This window comes from Ischnura elegans (genome assembly GCF_921293095.1).
Source record: "Ischnura elegans chromosome 13 unlocalized genomic scaffold, ioIscEleg1.1 SUPER_13_unloc_4, whole genome shotgun sequence".
NCBI lineage: Eukaryota > Metazoa > Arthropoda > Insecta > Odonata > Coenagrionidae > Ischnura > Ischnura elegans.
In genome coordinates, this window is record NW_025791660.1 from 8,327,104 (window position 1) to 8,351,859 (window position 24,756).

General features: G+C 38.7%; 1 protein-coding gene, 1 long non-coding RNA gene and 1 pseudogene across 2 annotated transcripts; all 3 read left to right on the forward strand.

Moving 5' to 3' along the window:
• Positions 1-957: 957 nt before the first annotated feature.
• On the forward strand, positions 958-5,206 carry LOC124173222. Its single transcript, XR_006868458.1, has 3 exons — positions 958-1,075; positions 2,308-2,380; positions 5,104-5,206. It is a non-coding gene; the product is annotated as an uncharacterized LOC124173222 (long non-coding RNA).
• A 107-nt stretch (positions 5,207-5,313) lies between these two features.
• On the forward strand, positions 5,314-7,212 carry LOC124173215 (annotated as a pseudogene).
• Positions 7,213-11,714: 4,502 nt separating this feature from the next.
• On the forward strand, positions 11,715-13,089 carry LOC124173236. The gene is made up of 3 exons (XM_046552763.1): positions 11,715-12,041; positions 12,525-12,641; positions 12,731-13,089. Exons 1-3 carry the CDS (start codon positions 11,893-11,895, stop codon positions 12,813-12,815), a joined length of 351 nt encoding a protein of 116 aa, XP_046408719.1. The 5' UTR covers positions 11,715-11,892; the 3' UTR covers positions 12,816-13,089.
• The last annotated feature ends 11,667 nt before the right edge of the window (positions 13,090-24,756 follow it).

Consider the following 24,756-nt stretch of genomic DNA (forward strand, 5'->3'; position numbering starts at 1 on the left):
AGATATCAACTGAAAATAAGCACGAAGAAAACCAAGATCTTAATATGCAGCAGAAGAGAAGAAGTCAAGACTAACATTAAAATAGGGAAGCAAAAACTGATAGAAGTGGATGAATTCTGTTTTTTGGGAAGCAAGATATCTAGTGACGGGAGAAGTAAGAAAGAAATTATTAGCAGAATAGCCCAAGCCAAGAGAGCATTCCACCAAAAGAGAGACCTGCTTATAGCGGGAAACTTAAGTATGGAAGTAAAGAAACTATTTATAAAAACCTACATCTGGAGTATTCTACTATATGGAAGTAAGGCATTGACAATGACTGCAGCGGAAAAAGCAAGGATGGAGGCCTTCGAAATGTGGCGCTACGGAAGAATGATGAAAATAAAATGGATCGACCGAGTTAGTAACGAGGAAGTCCTAAGAAGAGTAGGAGAGAAGAGAAGCCTCATGAAAACCTTAATAAGGAGACGGAACAACCTTATAGGCCACATCTTGAGACATGACGGCCTGGTGAAGACAATCGTCGAAGGACAAGTGGGAGGCAAGAATGGAAGAGGAAGACCTCGAACAAAATATATGGAACAAGTAAAGAGAGATGTGAAAGAGAAGAAATACGTAGGTGTGAAAAGATTAGCTGATGTGAGAATAGAGCGGACAGCTGCATCAAACCAATCCTAGGATTGTAGACCAGTGATTATGATGATGACACCCTTTCACCCTCGTGGTGGATTTTGATGTCGACCAGTTTTATTGTACAATTTATGGCATGTAAATGTATAATACAAGCTGTTAAGATGTGAATATTACAGAAGTGTATGTTTTGAGGTGGTGTGTAGATATTTATCAATGCAATAAATAGGAATTATTATTTCTTTGTGAACTCACAAAGCTTTTTCTATGTCTGTATCTCTGTCTTTGATGATGCTGATTTTGGACTCATATGCAGGCACAGACCTCAACATCTTTCCAAGGCGATGAGGTGGATTCTGAAGGCACAAGAGCCGTTGTGATAGACCTTGACACTCTGCTGGTTTTGGCCAAGAACGAACTATCTCCCAAGGTGACTGATGCCACTGAGGTATTTATGAAATTCACATTCAATTAAATAAATGGATTAGTATGATTTTTGGGAGAAATCCTGAATTTCAAGTACTGTAAACTCGGGCACTTGAGCTCAGATTTTGAAACCTGTATCATTGTTTTCAAAAATTGGCACAATGTATTGTAACCAATGCCGCTTGGCATTTTTTATGGGTAACTTTAAATCAGTGTTCACAAGGTAAGGAGAACTGATTCAATATCTTGTGTGATTGTGTGTGTGTATATATACAGGGAAGATTGAATGGAGTGTTGAATGTTTCCCCATCCCCCCACGATTCCCCGCTTTCCTAATTTTGGATTTTCTCTGTTATGTGTACATGACCAGGGAAAGGTCCACATTTTTTCCAATCCCCTCCCTCCAAACAACACCTGTGAGCATCGAATAGAGGGTGACGGAAACTGCATCCCTTCCTTCTACAAAATGAGGACATGCTTCGACAAACCCCCTCCCCGTGGTGAGGATTCTATGAAAACCTGCTTCTCTCTAAGTTTCCCCCAGTTGCCCCAACCTCAGAAAATAACACTCTCTGGTCAATAATATACAGACGAATTTCAGGTTGAGGAGACATTTCGACCACGGCTTCGTGTTGCAGCCAAAGGCTATGTCCGACAGCTGAGTGTGTCTTGCGTGTCAGGTGGAGGAGAGGTAGAAAGAGGAGAGAATCGTGGAGGTTAGACTGTGAGGTGAAGAGTGGCGAAGGAGGGGAAATGGGAGAACTGAACAGTGGATTTGCCATGCCAAGAGGAATAAGGTCAAACCACGACGCCTTGAATTAAATATTCTCTCAATCCATGGTGAATGAAGACGCTGCACGACTCAGCCGAGGAGGTCATCCCTATCCATGACGGAGAGCCGAAAAGTGAAACTGTTATCCCACATGACTTCCCCCCAGTTAAGAAGATTCATGAAAAAATCCCCTATGTAAACAAGAATAGAAGAACTAACTCTGAGGAAGACCTGTTGTCCCACAGTATTTGTGCCTTGCATTTTGCTTGTTCTTTAGTCCCACACTTTTCCCCGCAAAGGATTTTTTATTTTAGTATTTCGGACAGCGAATTATTGGAGAGTGTTTAGGATTAGTGTTGGTGTTGTCGCTTCATATGTTTTTGTATGCATGCCAGAGATTAACAAGAATTTAAGATTTTTGTTTCATTTTTTTAATTTTTTTATAGATATCATTTGTAAATCTGAAATCTGCTTACTTTCAGCCTACTGTTATGGAGAATGGGGAGCTGATTCAAAATCGAACAATGGCCATGGAGTCTATGACGGAGGCTGTGGGTGAGTGCTCTTCAGTGCTTAGAAAATGACTCTTCAGAAAAAGATTTTTAACTAATTCTAACTAGGTGAATGTCCAAAAGCTGGATCTCAGAATTCAATAAAATTTTGAATTCGATATTTTTTCATACTTTCCTTCCACACTCTTATTTTACAAAAGCATGTTTTTCATCAATATTTTCATTAAGTTCACTGAAACTTTTGTTTTTACATGTGGCACGACCCCGGGTCCTCGGTGTTACAATTGGGCACTTAAACCACTGCACTAACACTCACCCTTTGCAGAGTGGCTCTTATACATGAATATATTTGACCTGTAAATGTTTAACTGCATTTCAGTTTAAACTATTTGGCTATATAACCCGATACTGGGGCTGATTCAAGGACAGCCCCCAATGAACTATGTATACAAGAAATTATGTAACAAGAAAATTTGATTGAAATCTGAGACCCGGTTTTTAGACACCTCCCTTGTGATGGATGTAGCATCTGTATATTTCATCCATCTAATATTCTTATGTTCATGATTTATATTTCTGCTTGATATGTATCAGGTCGGCAAACGTCTTGTAAAATTTTCGTCATGCTTCAGTGATATTTAATGATATATGCAGGTATGTGATTTCATATGGGAATTCCTGGGTACTTTACCTAACAATTTTGTCTTTAAGACTGAGTAATAAAAAAATTCCCATTAAATCACTTGTGAAGAATACTAAGCATAAGATTCCAGCTATATACCATGTCAATTGTGGCATCGATGAACATAATTAACATGGAACATGTTGACATGAGCTCAAGTAGCTTTTTCAATTTTGAAATGATGGTAAATTTTTGCTTCGAAAGACACCCCAACGAATTCACTGTTTTATGCTCTTGGCAACTGTGCATTAATAGGCCTAACCGTTCTTCATGGAAAAAGGGAGATAAGGAAAAAAAAACTGATTTGGCTAAAAATAGACAACTCAATTTTAATACCATGCAAGCATCAGTTGTAGTTCTGCAGAGTAATGATAGTGGGTGACCATGCCATGCTTACTTATTCTCGTTAGCTAAGATTTCAAGGTTATAGCTTCATCCAAATTGTTAAAGGTGGTACAGCGAAGTACAAGGCATTAACCTCCTTGATGGTGGATATGAGAAGTTAGAATTAATTGGATGTTAATTTAACTCATAACTGTTTAGTTTATTTTTCATAAGGTTGTTAAAGTTGTATTTTCTACATTGCTTCACATTTTAGGTTCTTTGAGTTTTATGAAAATTCACTCTGGACGCATTAAAAATTAAAATATAATTGTGATGATTGCTTCTGAAAATAAATAAATTATAAGGGAAGTATTAGGGGATTTGAAAATGGATACATGTTCACAACCTGGAAATTAGGTGTTTTTTCTATTTTTCACCTTTTCCATACGTAGTCTATGAATCGACAAAGTGAGGAGATGAAACAGATATTCTTACAGACTTACACATGCATCAGGCTTCATGGTGATTGCTTGCTAGTCTTAATCCATGGTGAATTCAACCCTGAATATTGGGTCTGCCACCGAAACCAGACGATTGTAGATGGCACTAAGATGGAGATGGGAAATAGTGTGGGGGAAGGCTATTGATATGTTACAAAATGTACTGTTTGCCATTTCAAAATGTTGGATGCATTGTGCAAACATGGCAATCCTTTTGTCATTTTAACATTCTGCATAACTGGTCTGTTCTGATGGTTTTTGATACCAATCCATCCTGTACCATCCAGGCTCTCAAACTAAGACTGTGAGAAAGAGATATCAGCGGCACTGTGAGGGCATTCAAGGAGAGAGTTAGAACCCTTTCCACTCTTCTCATATAGGATATACATTTACTGAAGGAATACTATAAAATTTCGGATCCTGATCCCATGCCTTCTGCAACTTTGGATCCGATGTATCCAATGAAGGGCAATGACCACAGATATTTCGATATGAGGCATCCCATATGTCCATCCCAATATAATACATAATGATCTTAGGTATGAGATGATTAATACGCCATGCCTTTATACTGTAAATAATGTTATAAATGATGCAAGGTGTTGTGGTTAAGAAAGTTTTGTTTGAAATAGAGAGGTGTGCCCCTCAGATAATTTCATCTTCATTTACTGGTATTGTTGTCCTTGTTTACAAACTGCAAATATTTGTTTTTTTAATAGGTTTTGTCTTTGAAGGCAAGTTCTTATAATATGCGATATTATTACCCATTTATCTTTCTCTCAATGATTTATTATGATGGCAATGATTTTTGTGAGCTTTAAATACCTTCTGGCTCCCATAGTTCCTGTCCATTTTTATTTAGCATATTTTTAGCCTTGCATTGCAAGATAGTATTTGCATTTAATAATGATATTTTTTTTCAATTCAACATTATGTGTGCATGCCATTTGTATATTCAGTTTATGATTACTTCTATGCATGAAAAAGTGCATTGAGGTATTTTTTGGAGTAGATACTTCAGTTTAGAAGGCAATATTTTGCTCAATTACTCTGAGGAGCAGTGTCACAATATTTGTGAAGAAATGGAAACCACCTTAAAAAGTGAACTAACACCTTGTTATGTGTACAGCATCTAATCGAAGGCTTGATTGGTTGAAGTTGCTACCTTGATATCTGCCTAAAGGCTGTCATAAATTAGTTCAACGAATCATAGATTTCATGGCTGACTTTACTTATTTTTAATGTGAAATTCTTTTCTAGGGTCTGCAGCTACTGAAAGAGCCGCAGTCCTTGAACCAAAGATTAGAAAACAACATTCAAGGAAAGGAAAGAAGGTGATGGGTAAAGGCATTAAAAAAATAACGTCGTGCTCAATTCCAAATGATGGACGGTTACATTCGGAATCTAGATATGATTCTAAAATCAGAGGATATAGAGCAACAAAGACTATTGCTTGAAAGAGAGGTGGTTGTGATAATGCAACAACCATAAAGTTTGTCAAGAGCACTGAGAAGGGAAATAATGGTCCCGAATCAGTCATACGGAAAAACGAGGTGAAAAGTACTTGCATGATCAAAAATCCTGGGAAGCGTGCAAGTTCAACGAAAAAAACATATCATTGCTTCAACTGCAGAGAAGCATTCAAGGCCAAATATGATCTCATTAAGCACCTGAAGATTCATTTCGGTTCTGGTAATTTGGATATTGATTCAAATTTGTCAATCGGAAAAGATTTGTCCCTCAAAACCTTAGTATCTAGAAGAGAAACTAAAACTTCTTGTCTGCCCATCTCCTCCAAAAGTTTAAATCAGCTGATGCGTAAAAGGCAAGGGGTGAGACAAAAAGGAAATGGGCTTCTTAATGATAACTTCGAAGGAACAAGGGAGAATAAAAATATGAGGGAAGTAAGGAGAAGCTCCATTGTAGATGGGAAATCGTGCACAGATAGTCCACGCACAACAAAGAGTTCTTATTCCTGTAATGAATGTGATGTGAAGTCTTTCCCTCCTAAGAGTGCCCTTGTCAGTCACATGCGGACTCATACGAAGGAGAAACCTTATTCTTGCAATGAATGTGATAAGTCTTTCTCTAATAAGAATACCCTTGTCTGTCACATGCGGACTCACACGAAGGAGAAGCCTTACTGTTGCAATGAATGTGATAAGTCTTTCTCTAATAAGAATACCCTTGTCTGTCACATGCGGACTCACACGAAGGAGAAGCCTTACTGTTGCAATGAATGTGATAAGTCTTTCTCTCAAAAGAGTCACCTAGTCGGTCACATTCGGACTCATACGAAGGAGAAACCTTATTATTGCAATGAATGTGACAAGTCATTCTCTCATAAGAGTACCCTTGTCAGTCACTTGCGGACTCATACCAAGGAAAAACCTTATTCTTGCAATGAATGTGATAAGTCTTTCTCTCAAAAGAGTCACCTAGTCAGTCACATGCGGACTCATACGAAGGAGAAACCTTATTATTGCAATGAATGTGACAAGTCTTTCTCTCATAAGAGTACCCTTGTTAGTCACTTGCGGACTCATACCAAGGAAAAACCTTATTCTTGCAATGAATGTGATAAGTCTTTCTCTCAAAAGAGTCCCCTTGTCCGTCACATTCGGACTCATACGAAGGAGAAACCTCATTCTTGCAATGAATGTGATAAGTCTTTCTCTGATAAGAATACCCTTGTCTGTCACATGCGGACTCACACGAAGGAGAAGCCCTACTGTTGCAATGAATGTGATAAGTCTTTCTCTCAAAGGAGTCACCTAGTCAGTCACATGCGGACTCATACGAAGGAGAAACCTTATTATTGCAATATATGTGACAAGTCTTTCTCTCATAAGAGTACCCTTGTCAGTCACTTGCGGACTCATACCAAGTAAAAACCTTATTATTGCAATGAATGTGATGAGTCATTCTCTCGTAAGTTTACCCTTGTTAGTCACATTTGGACTCATACGAAGGAGAAATCGTATTCTTGAAATGAATTTAATAAATCTTTCTCTCCAAAAAGTACCCTTTTCAGTCACATTCGGACTCATATGAAAGAGATACCTTATTCGTGCAATGAATGTGGAAACTCTTCCACTACCAAACAAAACCTTGTCCTACACATGAGTGGACATCGGAAAGAAGCTTTATTCATGAAATGCATGTGAAAAGACGTTCCCTTTGTAGCTCCACCTTTTCTATCATTTGCAAACACAGGGGGCTAGGTCATAGTTGCCTAATTAATTGGCATTCATTAGCAATGATGGTATATAATTCTTAATAATACGAGTACTGTTTGTACGAAATTAAAAAATGTCCCATAATATTGAATATTATATCATAATAATCGCCGCGCTCACTAGGGAGCTACGCCCCCAAGAACGCCAACGCGACTCTTCGGAACCGCTTCACCGTTCCTCGTCAGGGGTCGGCTTCGCCGCCCGGGGGGTCACCCCCAAACGCCTGCTCCACCACGTCAGGTTTACTGGACCCACATCCTGCGCCTGCGACTCCTCGGTACGGCTTCGCCTTTCCTCGCCATGGTCGGCTTCGCCGCCCGGGGGTCGAAGTATGATGATGATTCTGCTTCACGACCTGCGCCCACGGCTCCTCGGAACGGCTCCACCGTTCCTTGTTTTAGGGTGGCTTCGCCGCCAAGTTTTTCACTCCACACCCCGCACAACGTACTACCAGCTGTCATCAATGTTGGCCATGGATTCGGTAGCTATGAGTGGAAGGGGTGAAAGATGCTGCGGGATATAGCCTCATGGTACCCAAGGTGGCGGCTAGTTAGCTTTCTTTAATTTTTTGGAGGGTGTACGGGGGTTACCGGGGGTTTTCTGCAAGTACTGACTGCGTTTATAATCGTACACATGAATTCCTTAGCGAGTCATAGGAGCACGGTATTACTGCGAAAATGTGCGAAAACAACAAAAATTGGCGACTTACAACAAAAAAATATTTTTTCGGTGGTCTTCCAGGGAGCCACGTGAGTTTTTCAGGGGTTTTCCTGCATTAAATTGGTTAGTCGGCCTACATTAATAATTCCAGCTCTCTAGCTATAGTGGAACCATGAAGTTTTGACTGTTACTAACATATAGATTTCACACTCCGTGTTCTCCATGTTGCGGTGCATCGACGCAGTAATAAGGCAACGCTCACGTGAATTTCGAGGCCGTACCTTAATGGGAAGTGCTTAAAAAATCGCGTTTAAGTGTCCATGTCCTTGAACTTCCATTTCACCCCTACTATTTTATTAATACATCTACATTACAAAATTTGAAGTTTTATTTCAGGTCCGTAAACGGGCCTGGGTAATTGAAAATGACGGTTAAATATAGCTGACACAATTCCCACTCTGAGTCAATAAAACTATACAACTCGGATGAACGGTACACTTAATGTGCGACTTATTAGGTGATTTTAATTTTTTTGGTAGGGTTTCCAGGGGGTATTGGGGGCTTTAGGTGCTTGTCCCGTATAATGCGTCACCGTTTACCTTCTATAAAAATTCCGGCTCTTTAGCTGTTGTGCAACCATGGTTTCGCGGCGGTCGCACCCCTATAAATTAAACATTCCGCATTCTCCAGGTAGCGGCGCGCAGGGGGATGTTGAATACATCACTCCTGCGAATTTGGTGTCCCTACCTCGTCGGAAAGTGGCAAACAAATTCCGAAAAATCTGATATTTGTATGTTGGTGGGATGTAAACTTCACGGCGGATGTTTTGTAAGTTACCAAACGTTGTAGGAGTCGCGATTTTGATTAATTATTTTGAAGTAACCGTGAGACTTACGGGAAAAGTAGGGTAGACCGATAGGGTGCGAAGCTCCCTGAACGATTTTTCCGGAGATTCCGAACATTCATATGGCAAAGACTCCGGCCGAAATCCGAAATTCAATATTCCTAATGTCAACAATGGAAAATCGAAAATCGTTAATTACTCGAAATTCGTTCGACTTGTGGATATTCAAATACAACCAAAAAATTAAACAAAAGGTCTAGTATGTGTTGGTTGAAGGATTTTGTCCTAGGATTATTGCAACTGTAAAAAAATCCAAGTATAGGCCCATTAGGAAAACATTAGAAATTTACAAAAAGTCATAAAAAATACCTTTAATTATAATATGGCATGGAAGAATAAACCAGAGAATCAATCAAAAAATCTAGTTTATGCCATTGGAATTTCATATTCCTGAGACGTTTACAAATGCGTAATAAAATGAAAAAAGTTTTAGTACAATGAGGCTTCCATGTTAATTCGGTTCGATATCTCTCAAAAACCTATCGACTTTTTTGAGTTTTCGGATTTTTCCCCCCGATCAATATTTTTTCTTCACTTCCGATAAAAATTTCGTCCTCCCAGCTCGTCGGAAGTGGTCGAGAATTTGTATACGTGAATCAGTGAGTGAGTGATTCGTATGCCATGCATCGGGTTATCGGGTTGTATATATAATGTGTATATAATATAGATATATAGACGGGCTATATATATAATAGACTCAGTTAAGTCTGTGAACTTTTTTTTATAAATGTTCAATTACATTTACTGTGCCATATTTTCAAGGTCTAAATAATTTATTCCTTTGTATTTAACTGGTTATTATTTTACTGTTAGAAAATTATTTAGATTTAAATGCAAGCTATGCATTTCAACACTGTCGATAAAAATCTGAGGCACTTTGTCTCAAGAATAATTTTCAATGCAATGTCAATGTTAATTGTGTGAAAAATTAATGTGTAATTGTCTGATCAATGTTAGTTGATGTAGTGCTTCTATGTAATTTATATGCAAATATCAAGTTAATAATAATATACGATTGATGAAGAGAGTGCTGCACTGAGTGACTGGTGTGTTTTAATTCTTGATGTACCCACATGCTTTTCAATGACTACATCAGTATTGGGTTGTTGTCTGAATGCCTGCACCACAATCACCGTGCAATTATTTGTTCAAATGACAATAATATGTCATCTTGAAAACATTGCTAGCCATGGTTAAGGCTTAAAAGATCAATGAAAGGAATTTCTTTCTCAGGTGAATGGCCAAATATTTCCATGCAACTGTGTCCCGTTCATAGGCACGAAACAAATAACTTTCCTGCTGTGTATAAATAGATTTTTTAGGTAATTTGTCTCACACACGTGGTTTTGCTTCTCGAGATGTATAAATTGAGATGATTTTATCATGGACAAAATATTTTACGTGAAAAATGTGGTCAATATACATATTTTATCGTTTATATATATATATATATAGTCCCAGTCAGGCCGCATTTTTACCCTCTGATTTCTGGCTTTTTTCCACCTACCACAGCACCGTTGTCCTTGTCCTTTTTCTATTCCATGTTCCTATCCCTTTCTTTCCTTACCTGTGAATTTATTTGTATATATATATATATATATATATATATATATATATATATATATATATATATATATACATAAAATCTTGATGAAAGCGCACTAAGCGATAATATAAATATGTGGCCGATCGAGGCGAACGAACAAAAATTGTACTACTAAAACATAGACACACGTAAAAAAAGGGACACTCACAAATAAACGTTCAGACGTTTCAGCGGATTGATCCGCTATCATCAATGCTGAAGGTGAACTGCTGCAGGCAGGGTAAGTTCCTCCAGTCGCCCTCCTTGGTGAGGTAGTGGGGGTGGAAGAAGGGGAAGGGGAGAGGGGGGGAAAAGGGAGGGTAGGGTTTGTTTTGGCTTTTAGTGGGCGATGTTTAGCCCGGGCGTTTCAAACGCCTTTTCAACCCAGATGTGGGCCATCTCCGTCGTCCTCACCTCGATGATAGTTGCCCTCTCTGGCAAAACTTCAATGAAGGTTAGGGAAAAACATTGGTCGAAGGTACTGTTGTGTGAGGAAGTGTGAATGGGGATGGGTTCATGAAAGGGGGGAGTTTTGCAGGAGTGCCTGTGGTTGTTCATACGGATGGATATGGGTGTGGTACATTCTCCTATGTAGTACGCGGGGCAAAAATTACAAAATAGCCTGTATACAACGTTGAAGGAAGTGCAAGACGGTGTGGAGGAGGATCTATTGATGACAGGTGAAGTGGTGGGGCGTAGCAGGGGGCAGCATTTGCAACGGGGGCGGTTGCATGGAGTCAGGGAGGAAGGTGGGGGCAGAGCGTGCCGTAGGAGGGGGCGGGTGGATTTTAAAATATTACCTAAGTTAGGTGCTCTTCTGTAGGCAATGGAGGGGCAGGATGGAAGAAGAGCAGCCGTGATTTTGTTTTTTCTGATGATAGGGTACAGATCTTTTAATATTTTTTTAATTTTTTGAGAGCCCGGGAAGAATGTGGTGGTGAGATTCAGTTTCCTGGTTTGTTCTTTTTTGGTGCGTGGGGTGTACTGTTCGGAGGGAGAGAGTATTTTCTTTTTAAGCAGGGGTTCTGGATACTTTCGTTTGAGGAGAGCATGATGTAGGTTCTGTGTGGCTCTTTGAAGAGATGGTGAATTGTTGCAGATGCGATGGGCACGGACTGATAGGGAGTAGGGGATTGCGTGTTTGGTGTGAGGTGGATGGCAACTGGTGTAGTGCAAGTATTGTTCATGGTTGGTGGGTTTTTTGTGGATGGAGGTGCTGAAGGTATTGTTTTCAAGGCGGATGTTTATGTCAAGGAAGGTAAGGGAGGAAGCAGAAATTGATGAAGTGAAAGAAACGGATGAGGCGGAGTTGAGGGATGCAATGAAAGTGTCTAGCGAGTCACGCCCATGGGCCCATAGTAAAAAAAATATCATCGATGAAGCGGACCCACAGGAGAGGCTTAAGGGTTTGGGAATTTAAATAAGAGTTTTCTAGGTGACCCATGTAGAGGTTATTTTCCATCTTGTCTGTTTTCGGAAACGGAACTATGGATGAAGAAACGGAACCAGTGAACCATGACTTGCCCATGGAGTTTCTCATACCAATATACTGAAATTTGACCGTCTTTTATTTAAAAAGCGGTGTTTTTCACTAGGAGTAACGGGACTTCTGTTGATAATTTTGATACGGTGGACGCTTTCGCAGCAACAGAGACGGAAAAATGGCTTGGAAAAAGGACGAAGTGGAATTCCTAATTCAGCTGGTGCGGGAGCAGCCAACGCTGTACAACGTCAAGGACGTTAATGATAAAAATAAGGTGCTGCGGACAAAGGAGATGGAGAAGGTGGCACAAGAAATAGGTGCGATAAGGTGAGTGTTTTTCATTTATTGAAATGCAACGGTGCTATTGTGTACATAAATTTATTATTTTTTGTAATATAGAGAGACATGTACATGAAATACATAAGTAATGAATCCCGTAATTCAAATTTATCCGAAAGTGCCAAGTCTTAAGTATCAATAGAAAGAACCTTAGATAAAAGCATTTAAATATAAAGTACTAGCAGTTTTGAAATCGGTAGATTTATGTGGCTGACCAACAGAGTTGTTATTGTAATAAGGATGTTGCCGCTACCTGTTCGGAATTTATGATTAGGTTAAATTAACAAATTCTTAATGGATGATATTAATGAATATCTGCAATATGTCACTATAACACAAGCGCCTCAAATCGGGAAATATTCATGGGCTTGTCAATAGCACCGTTGAAGATGAATTTTTAAATAAGTGCGTTAGTTACGCAATTATATCAGAAAAAGGTATGATCCAATTGACATTGTTTTCACTATGGAGAGGCCCAACACAACAGCGGAGGAGTTCCGGAAGAAGTGGCATGCCCTCCGCACAAATTACATGGCGGAGAAGAGGAAGGTGGATGCCACAAAGAAAAGTGGTTCAGGCGCCGATACGGTACGTACATTCTCTTCAATAAGTTTATGTCGACAATTTCCTGTGGTATGTATATTTCAAGCATTTAATTTCACATGCTTGTCTTGCAGGTGCGAACACCCTCGCTATATTATTTCAAGGCCCCGCAGTTTTTGGAGGAGACGATTAGTGTTAGGCCCCATACCTTGGAGTTGACCGAGGTAAGCAGTGATATGGAAATGAACAAGAGTTGCTATCATTGCATTATTTGCTCTGCTTCATAATGTTACAACGATATTTCATAAAGAATTGCTAATGAAAACAATAAGCATTTTGGAGTGTTGAAAAGGTGTTATACCTCCGCTGCATAATTCCACTTACTCAAGCACGCTAGGGTAATAAGGAAAATGAATTTCCTGCAGTGCCTAAATAAATGCACAATTGCATGAATTTGTAGCTTCTTTGTTTCTGCCGACGTTTTCTCAGAAGATCCTTTTTCTACAGTTAATGCATTCATCCTTTCTTGGAAAGTGGTGTCCCTGCTGTGGAGCTGGAGTGGGAGCTCCTCCTCGATGACGATGGGTCTGTGCTGGAGGTACAAGATTCATCTGCCACTCCCTCACCTACCCCCTCCGATTGCAGCAGGTCGATGGCCGGCCCATCCACCTCTGCTGCTAGGGGCAAGAAGAGAAGGATGGATTCCCTTAACCCGGAGCAAGCTGCAGAGCTCCTGCAAGCGGCGGCGGCAGCATTGGGGACTCTGGCCAAAGGGTCGGATGAAGATTCCGAGGAAGACGCTTTCGGGAGGCTGGTGGCCCAGCGGCCATAAATGATAGGAGGGAGAAGAGCAGGCTAGGAGATTGAAAAGGTTTTTTTGATGGAATGATGAGGAGGGAGTAATCCCTATTATATACGTAATAAATTTATACAATGAAATAACCCCTTATGATTTATTACCTTTAACGCTCTATCTACTATAGTTATTTGCATTCTATTCTAAATAGCTATGGGTGCTTACCTTATTATTTATTTAAGAGTATTAAAAGTCCTGTATTATCACTGAACTGGAAGCCATCATTCAAACAAGGGTGACTTTTGATTTTGAGGAAAAAAGAATAATTGGAACATCTTCACTGAAGTGCTCTATGACTATGCTCTTCCCTAGTCCCTCACTAACATGAGTAAATAATTTTATGAAGATTGGGAAATTATCTGATGAACAGCTAATCAAAAGACAAGAAATTACGATTCTTGCTGTTTTATTGAAATCAGCACTAGGTATCAACTTCATTAATATGCTAATAATAATTACAAAATCACAAATAATTTCACCCATCATTTCATTAATAAATAATCACAAAATTATTTATTAATGAAATGATGGGCCCACATTTAAAAAATTACAGTCACTCTGCCAAATAATTAAAATAACTGCAAAATTCGTTTCTAATTTGAAATGCCAAGTTCCCAGGCCTGTTTCCCCCTTGCTGAGGTAATCCAGGTAGGGCATTCAGGTAGTCCTCCACATAAGGCGTAGGTACGTTACTCACACACAAAAAGTTGTGTAAAGTCACGGCAGCCAGTGTCACCACTTCCACTTTCTCTGCAGCTAGGTTCATGGTGGTCAGGAAGACACGAAACCTATTGCTAAGAATATCGAAGGCATTCTCCACTACCCGACGGGCCCTTGAAAGGTGGTAGTTGTAATGCTCGAGCATACTTCCGGAATTATTCGTCCAATCGTGGTCTCATGGATTCTTGTCGAATACATTAATGACCGGAATGACTCGCCAGTGGCAAGGAACCGTAGAGTTAACGCAAGCCTGAAATCAGTTATTTATTTGCAACATAAGCAGCACAATATTCATACTTTCACCATGACAATGGAGCAAAAAGTACCTCTTGTCCGCGGATATGGCTCCTCTCATGAGAGTGTCGACCTTCTCATAGTCCCTACGGGTTACATTTAACACAGTTTCAAATTGTTCCTCCGTCATTCTGAGGAAATTCCGGAAGGCTGCCCGGTCCTCCAAAAGAAGTTCCTCCTGAACCATGTACAGCGTCCCTCGGCCACTATCTCTCCTTTCTATCCACGGCCTCGTCCACACGCTCCTTCTTCTTCTTCGGTTTCGCTGCATTAATAGCACGGCCGCGGCAGCAATAACGGCTACGGCCGAAGCAACGGCTATTCTTCTTTGCCTGTTGTTCATGTTTACACCACCACACAAGCCGCAAAGGTAAACAAAAGGTAAACAAAACAGCTCTATTGTTGCTAAGGCGTACCATTGCGCATCCTCTGGGCGCAGATCATTCGCGAATTTCATGCGCGTCGTCATGCTCCGTGTATAACCCCATAAATTTACATCACAGCGAATGATTTCATTCGCATGATCATTCAGCATGATCATTCGCAAGATCATTCGCCGTGTATAGCGGCCTTTATAGGAGGGAGCATGGCAGTAGACATTGGGAACTTGCATTGGGTATGTATACGGAGATTCTTAACCAAAGACCACGGTCCATTTTTCGAAATGCGTTTTTCTATTGTTTCCAAATTAATATCTGCTATCTCATGAATATGGATATGCATATGAATACAGGATGGGTAGGACCATTGGCTCTAAGGGTCCCCTATGCCGCCATTGAAAAAAGCAAATGAACATAACTCTGTTGGTGTTTAGAATAGACCAATGAAATTTGGCAAACGGGTACATCTTGGTATTCTCCATACAGCAATGTTTAAATGACTACTGTTGGTGAGTTAACGTTCGATATATATCGAATCTACGTTTTCTTGAATATTATCGAAGGCTAATAACTTTTTGGAATATCCATCGCTTGAGATGGTTGTGCCAGCATAACATGAAGAATGACATACTAATGGAATATAACCCAATAGAAATGCGTATTTCAGAGTACCGGTGTCAGTTTAAACGAATGTTCGATTCGATTATTTTACCAAATACGTAAATTGGCATAACTTGGTAAGTATATTTGTTAGGCCAACGAAATTTGGTAAACTGATGCATCTTGGTATTACTCACAACCTGTTGTGTAAATATGTTTGCTATGTAGTCACACAATCGATATATATCGAATCTGCGTTTTCTTAAAATATATCGAATTGCTATAAAGCATAGGATTTAACATCTACGGGCAAAGTTGAGAAGGAATATTATAGTGTAAGACCACAGAAGGTAATTTGAATAAGTACCTTTGCGCATTTTACTCAACAGGTGTCAGTATAATCGAGAGTTCGATTCGATTATTATAGCAAATACGAATATTTGTATAACTTAATAAGTAATACTGTTAGGCCAACGAAATTTGGTAAACTGATGCATCTTGGTATTACTCACAACCTGTTGTGTAAATATGTTTGCTATGTAGTCACACAATCGATATATATCGAATCTGCGTTTTCTTAAAATATATCGAATTGCTATAAAGCATAGGATTTAACATCTACGGGCAAAGTTGAGAAGGAATATTATAGTGTAAGACCACAGAAGGTAATTTGAATAAGTACCTTTGCGCATTTTACTCAACAGGTGTCAGTATAATCGAAAATTCGATTCGATTATTATAGCAAATACGAATATTGGTATAACTAAATAAGTATTACAGTTAGACCAATGAAATTTAGTGAATTGATACATATTGGTATTGCACATAATGTATTGTGTAAATATGTTTACTATGTTGTCTCATATTCGATATATATCGAATCTGCGTTTTCTTAAAATATATCGAATAGCTATAATACGAGGGATTTAACATCCACGGGCAAAGTTTAGGGAGAATATTATAGTGTAAGACCACAGAAGGTTATTTGATTCAGTAGCATTGCGCATTTTACTGTACAGGTGTCGGTATTATCGAAATTTCGATTCGATTATTATACCAAATAAGTAAATTGGCAATTCTTGACATGTATTTATCGTAAACCAACCAAATTTGGTAAATAAGTACATTTTACTATTCCTCATGATGTACTTTGAGAATAGGTACTGTATGTAGTCTAAAATTCGATATATATCGAATCTGCGTTTTCTTAAAATACATCGAATTGCTAAATCACATAGGATTTAACACCCACGGGGAGAGTTGAGTAGGAAATATGTAGTGGATGAGCAAAGAATTGAATTTTAAGCACTAGCAATGCACATTTCACTTTACAGGTGTAAGTTTAATCGAAAGTTCGATTCGATTATTATACCAAAATAAGTATATTGGCATAACTTGATAAGTATTTTTGTTACACCAACGAAATTTGGTAAATGAGTACATCTTGGTATTCCTCATGATGTACAGTGGGAATACGTACGGTATGTAGTCTCACATTCGATATATATCGAATCTGCTTTTTCTAAATAGATATCGAATTGATATACCACATAGGATTTAACATCCACGGGGAAAGTTGAGTAGGAAATATGAGGTGGATGACTAGAGAATCAAATTTGAATGAATAGCATTGCGCATTTCACTTTACAGGTGTCAATTTCATCGAAAGTTTGGTTCGATTTTTATACCAAATAAGTAAATTGGCATAACTTGATAAGTATTTTCGTTACACCAACGAAATTCGGTAAATGAGTACATCTTGGTAATCCTCTCGACGTACATTGAGAATAGTTACTGTATGTAGTTTCACATTCGATATATATCGAATCGGCGTTTTCTTAAAATATATCGAATTGTTAATACATCGGATTTAATACCTACGGGCAAAGTTGAGGCTGCATTTTGCTGTGGATGACAATAAAATTAATTCTGAATGATTTCAATTGCGAATTTTATCTTACAAGCGTCCGCATAATCGAAATTCCGATTCGATTTTTATAAGAAATACAAATATTGACATAACTTGATAAGCATTTGAGGTATATGAATTAAATTTGGTTAATGGGTATATGTTGGTAGTCCCCATAACGCACGGGGGAAATATGCTTCTTATGAAGTCTCACATTCGATATATATCGTTTATCCGTTTCCGTAAAATATATCGAATTGCAATACCACATAGAATTTAGCAAAAACCGGCATAGTTGATACGGTAATAGATAGTGTACGACCATAGAATGAAATTCTAATCAATAGTTATAAGCATTTTACTGTACAGCTGTCAGAATAATCGAATGTTCGATTCGATTATTATAACAAATACGAATGTTGACATAACTTGATAAGTATTTGAGGTAGATGTATGAAATTTGGTAAATAAGTACATATTGTCATTTCTCATAATGCACAGGGAAAATATGTTTTGTATGTTGTTTCACATTCGATATATATCGAATCTGCGTTTCCTTAAATTATATCGAATTGCTATAGCACATAGAATTTAAAATCCATGGGCATACCTGATAAGGTAATAGATGGTGGATGACCATAGAATGAAACTCTAATCAATAGCTATGAGCATTTTACTGTACAGATGTCAGTATAATCGAAAGTTCAATTCGATTATTATAACAAATACGAATATTGACATAACTTGATAAGTGTTTGAGGTAGGTGAATGAAATTTGGTAAATGGGTACATATTGGTATTCCTCATAATGCACACGGTAAATATGTTGTCTATGAAGTCTCACATACGATAAATATCGAATCTGCGTTTCCTTAAAATATATCGAATTGCTATACCACATCATCACCATCGAAGGCCATAGTTGAGAAAGTAATAGAAATTGGATCAATAGAATGAACAGAAATGGATAACATTTTTAAAAACATGAATAGAATTGCGTATTTTTCAATACAAATGTCACTTTATTCATTTGATTCCATTATTGTAGCCAATATTCAAATATATATATTTTCATAACTATATCAGTTAGACTAATAAAATTTGGTATGTGAGCACATATTAGTATTCCACGTACTGTTAAATAGAAATCAATGCAGAGGATGGGCTATCTTTCGATAAATATCGAATCTGCGCTATCATAAAATATATCGAATTGCTTTGACATTACGTGGTGGAATTTTAGAACTTTTCAAAAACGTATGGACACGAGACTCGAAACCACGTGACACAATTATGTTTTCTCTACCCTCTCCAACCCGCTTGAAGAATTCAAGCACCCATATATATATAAATCCCGCTATCATTTTGGCACCCGTTAATGAGCAAGTTGCATTCAATCTGGCGTCCGAGTGTAATTTGGCGGCCGTATACTGGACGCCGGATTACAAACGTGTAAAAATCGCTGGAATCAAATAATTACATCATGTAGACCCCATTTCCGAAAATTAGTGTGGACGCCAATTTGTTAGCAATATGTGCAAATTTCGTATATTATTAGTTCGGCATAATTCCGGGCCGAGCGGCGCTGACCGCGGTGAATACCCTGCCCCCGAATATCTCCGTGCAGTCTAAGCAGCAAGTGGCGTCCACTGCTTGGCAACACCGCTCTGCCTGGTTCTGCTATGAATTTCTCTTGCCCTAGCCTCTTCGAGGAGTTTTGATCCATCAGCTGACTGCGCGGTAGCCGAGTGCGCGTCATCCCGCGCTACCGCTCCAGTTTTTAGTTGGTCCAAAGTCAGTTAAAAGGGCTTGCGCTCTGGTAACTTCAATAACAACATTACTGCTAACACGGTATTTTAATGGGCACTAAAATAATTCTTTGGGGGGATTTGAGTAAAATAAATTAGGATTAGTGTATCAGGAAAGCCGTCTTTTCAGTATTAATATTTTGCGCAAAAAATCAAGAAAAATAATGAATGCGGCTGATTTTACTATCCTCTAAAAGTATAATTGGATACCTATGTTCTTAATCATATAGCCACTCGCATATTTTTTTTATTACAATAAAATAAAAGAAGGCCTAATAGCAGAGGGAGGAGGCAGGGGAGGAGAGACTCACGATCTGAAGGTCCCCGCATGCCGTATGAATCGAAAAACTAACGCTGTATTCGTGGGAACGAAAAATAAGAGCGATTCTCAGACTAAGGGAAGGCAGGAAGCTTGAAAAAATAAATGAAAGTCAAAGAGCAAAGGAAGGGGGCAGGGGAGGAGTGACTCATGATTTTGAGGTTCCCGTATGTCGAATGCATCGAAAAAGCAACGCTATATTCGTGGGAACGTGAAATACGAGCGGTTCGCAGACTAAGGGAAGGCAGGACGATTGAAAAATAAAAGAAGGCATAAGAGGAGAGGGAGCGGGCAGTAGAGGAGAGACTCAAAAGCTCGAGGTTTCCTTCGGTCATATGCGTCGAAAAACAAACGCTATATTCGTGGGAACGTGAAATACGAGCGCTTCCCAGACGGAAAGGAAGCAGGACGATTGAAAAAAAGCCAAAAAGCGAGGGAAGGTGGCAGAGGCGTAGTGACTCGGGATCTCAAATCTATTTTTATTTCGTTGAAAGGGGGCAGAGCGGGATGACTTAGGAGAAAATGTGGGTGAGTGGAAGGGGTTCCCCTAGACTGGTAAAAAATATTTATTTTATTTTATGCAATGGTTTTGAGGTTTATTGGGTAATTCATGTCCATTTTGTACAAGTACCTACGCATAATACTCACGTGTTTTGAGTGAAAAGCAAATTGGGCAACTATCAATTTAAAAATGAATGAGATACGAGATAACATTAAACACGTCGATCTTAAATAACATTAGTGATTTATTTTATCTATATGTCAGCGTCAGTAACATGGTCTGATGTAGCAATTCCATACGGCGCATCTACAGTTTTATCTACCACTCTACAGGTTTGGGTGTTAGACGATTTTTGTAAGATATTCTGGAATTATGCTCCAACGTAACCACTTGTGAGAGCTGTTTGTTCCTTAACATTCGTAGAAAAACCCACGAAACTTGAAATTGCATTCCATTAATCATAGAAACTTGTACCACCGTTATTTATGCTCCTAATACTTGTTCTGTAGGAAGAATGATCTCGTCACTAACGTCAGATTTTCTCTCTTAGCATTTGTATTTCGATAAAAAATAATTGGCGAGAATTACAAACATTCGCTTTTCTCATTGTAACAATGGTAATAGATAGTAGATATACAAGCCAAAGTAATTCCCGGGTGGCTGTGAACCGAAGTGCTTTCTTCGTGAGGCATTGGTTCTTCGTCCTTTTACTAACTCATTCTTTGGAATAGTTAAACATTTCTTCCCACGGCTCCGCAACCCATTGGCCAAGACTAACGCATCATATACATAAGAGAACGAAATTTATTCAGCTGGAAATAGAAATATATTTTGAAAAATCAGAGCCTCATTCCTTGAGGATCTCATCCACATTTAATGATGCGTCTTATTTCATTACAAGAAAATGGATAATTTGGAAAATCAAGCCAGTTTTTTTTAGAGAATGGTACCCCAAAGGTACTATTAATCTCACTTATAGCGGATTCAATTTATTTTCGAATTTAATGAATTTTTCGTGACAAAAAGACCTAATTAGCAACATTTCACTCGTAATAATGAAAGTACTCTCGAAGATGGAAATTAAATTAGTTTTTAATTGGTTGAAGATTCCAAAGGTATTCTTCTACATAGCCCTGAAAAATTCGGAAAGAAAATTTTTACTACGCACGTACGGCAAATGTGATTCATTTATTCCATTTGCTCGCAGAATGTCAGTAGCGGCATTCATAGGAAACAAGCAAATAATATCATGTAGACCCCACTATTCAGCCTTCAGATATTATCAGCAACATAAAAATAATGTATTTTTCAACACTTCGTGATTTTAATTATAATCAATGTTGAAAAATTCACAGAAAATAAGATAAAAAGATAAGTTGAAATAATAGATTGAACTGGGGGAAAATAGGATAAAATTGTCACTTAAATCCTGCTAATAGTTCCAGTTTCAAAAATTCTTATAGACCAAGTTCCACGATTTAAGTTTCGATGGCATTTAAAATGCTTCATTTGTACTCCTATTTTCCGCGTTTCATTTCAATGAATTTCATTCCATAGATTTTCAGTCACATATCACATTCTTAAATCGGTTTATCAGAATTCTCTCTAACAAATGGAGTCGTCATTTTGAATTAGAAAAGAATCTTCCAAGTACACCCATGCCTCGTATAGCGCAATTCCGATATAGCGAAAATTAATTCTTCGGGGAAACATCCCAACGCAGTGCAGCCTAATCAAAAAAAATTTAACGCTCCCACGATAAAAGGTTAACTTGCGCTAAGTACGCACGAAATTGCTACAATTTTACGCATATTAATAGTACTGCTTGCCTCATCTTTTTTGTTTATACATTATTCGAAATCCATTGCTGAGCAATGGCCAAAAGCATTACTCGTCATTGAGTCCATATAGCCGGCCTACCGAAGTAGTTTACCTCGTATCCTTAACAGAATGACAATTGGTAATTTAGATCATTAACTATGCCTGGAGCTAGTGGAAGTGAGTTGAAAGAAGGTAATAAGGTTTGAGACGTAATTTTCGTCATCATAGGCTATCGGGCGATTGACTTCCAGGGAGAGGGTCTACGCTTCAGCCCTCAAGGTCATCGGTAATCACGGGGGGAAATAGAGGGGTGGTGGAGTTGTTTTGAAAAGCATCAACACACAAAAGGGTCTGCTATAGAGTCTCAAACACAAAAGCTTCGTTCCCTCTCAGCAGTCTTAGGCCCTCTGCGTCTTAGGAATACAGTTCCGCAGTAGGAGGTCATTTCGATAAAGCCATAAAGAGTAAACATCCAGAGAAAAATGGCCAAAAACAGGAATGCAGGTAGAAAAATCAAGAAGTTATCAAGGAAAACCATAAACGTAGAAGAGAAATTGTACGAGGTAAATTGCTTTGAAAATGGAGAGCGTAAAGCGATATTGCGCGGAAGGTTAAACTCGCGATGTCTTATTCTGAATAAAGACGAAGGTAAAGCATTAGTGATCTCAGCTGCACCCACTTCCGCCAAGCGCTCAGCACATACGGAAAGTTCATTTTGAAATACGAAAAGGCAAGGTTGGTAATCGCTCCGAGACATTTAGTGAAAAATCCGGTTGCTTTCAGTGTTTTACATGGCAAGCAAGTATTTTCAGTGCGGCGATATCAGGTGAATCTGCGAGTGTTGATTGCGGAGTCGCCGCAACATTTTCTGATTAACTCCAAGCTGTGATTGAAAGTGTCTTCTTTCTTCCTAAATTAGTTTTTAGTGCTGACGAGAAGATATTGTTTCGGAAAAGAATGCAATCTCGTTCATTCATTTTCAGGGAAGGAAAACTGCGTCAGATTTCATGGCATTTAAACACTATTTCACGTAGCTGCTAATGCCTAACGGGACTTCAAATTTAAGCCAGCTCTGATTTTACATTCACACAATCGGCGAGCAATGAAACGGTACTCAAATTAGCAATAGCCTGGTATTCGGATGGGCGAAAAAGGGGCCTAGATGAGGCAGTAAATGTTTCTAGGTTGGTCTGAAAATTTGTCAACTGCCGGCAATGCGTTATGAACCCCTGAGATAGCAGAGGTTATCCCACCCGAACAACAGGAGGGAATTTCTAAAGCTCGTACGAATTTTTTTTACGTGAACAAAAATCTTTTAATGCATGCCTAATATCTTTAAAGCTATTTTAAATAATAAATGTTTTTATGAAAAAGGTTTTCTAAGTCTGTTAATAGGAATATATATGGTTTAGAGGAAATTCAATACTCAACGCCTATGCCACCAGGAACGCATCCCTATCTTCCCATTGTTAAAACGCTCTCATATAACGCAAATTCGTATAGCGCAAAGATCCCAAGGAACGTATCCCTTACGCTATACGAGGCATGGGTGTAATGAAGGTTATTTTCGTTTCCTTCGCAGGCAAGGTTTAAAAGTCACTGCAACACAATAATCTGTTTTGCACAAATTTTAAAAATATCACTCAGCCACTTCCTTACCGAAAGAAATGCTCTTACAAGCAGTTGATGATCTATACTCCTTTTCCCTCTCTTTTCTCAACGATTTTCGCCAATATATTAGGTGAACGCGATTTGTTCAATATTTTTGCTAATGACGTCCAAAGCAATTTTTTCCATAACGTTTATTGCATTGATAAATTCCTTTTCCTCAGCAGCAGAGAAATAGGAAGTCAAAACCCATCACCCTTACTTGGGCGTTGAGATGTGTCTCATTTCCCCAGGGTTCCAGAGACATGTCGTTGTACAGTACTCCTAGGAATTCGGTAAAACAAGGCTGCCTACGAGTAGTTTTGTTCCCGATTGTAGATCATTTAAAGTTATTCGTAAACCTGATGAGTTGATATTGAAAATAATGTCTCTAAGAGCTCTGAATCTTGGACGACGGAAAACAATTCTTGGGATACGTGACGATTTTCCGGTGTGGGTAATACAATGATCATTGAACAATAAATAAAAGAAAATTAAAATATCATAGTTACATGAATTTACGCGAATCAAGGATTGAAACGGTTTTATTTCCCTTTGCTGCCCAAAAAATAACTAAAGATTGTGCGCAACAAGTAGCTAGGTTTTCGGATACAGATAGGAGCCTTTGGAACGAAACTGGCATTGAACCGGGTACTTCCAGATTCAAAATGAAGCATATCATCTACCACACTAGCCTCTTGCTGATTATGTGATATACATGGCACTTAAGTGCCCACGGGCAAGTAAATAGCGCGTAAACCAGTTGTGGGTCAAATGACCCCTAGCCGTCCTTCTAGGTATAACACGTCATAAAAATTTAAAACAAAACACTATTGTTGAATTTTCACTAATTTATCAAAATATAGACCAAAATGAACAAAGTCAAAAAGTTTCAAAATTTAAAAAAAATTTTAGTAGGAGAAAAATAAATTTGAATTCTGAAAATGGGTCAAATGACCCCTGCCGTCCTTCTAGTGTTAACCTCTCGTTACTGCCATATTTACCCAGTGGGCCACCTCTTGGTTCAATTTGCCACCGTTAAGCGTACTCAGTACGCGTTCTGAACTGCTGTATCTATGAATTTATCTCTTTCGAGTATAGTATTTAAACTTAAAACTAGGGATGGTCGGATCAGATACCTGGGATCCAAATATCCGCGGATACTGCCCTTCATCGGATCCAAAGACGCGGATGACATCGGATCTGGATCCGAAATTTTGAATAATAGCTTCAGTGCCCGTAAGGGTGGATATAGATTCTATTCACGATAATATCTTCGAATTCGCCGTCGCATTTGATTGTTC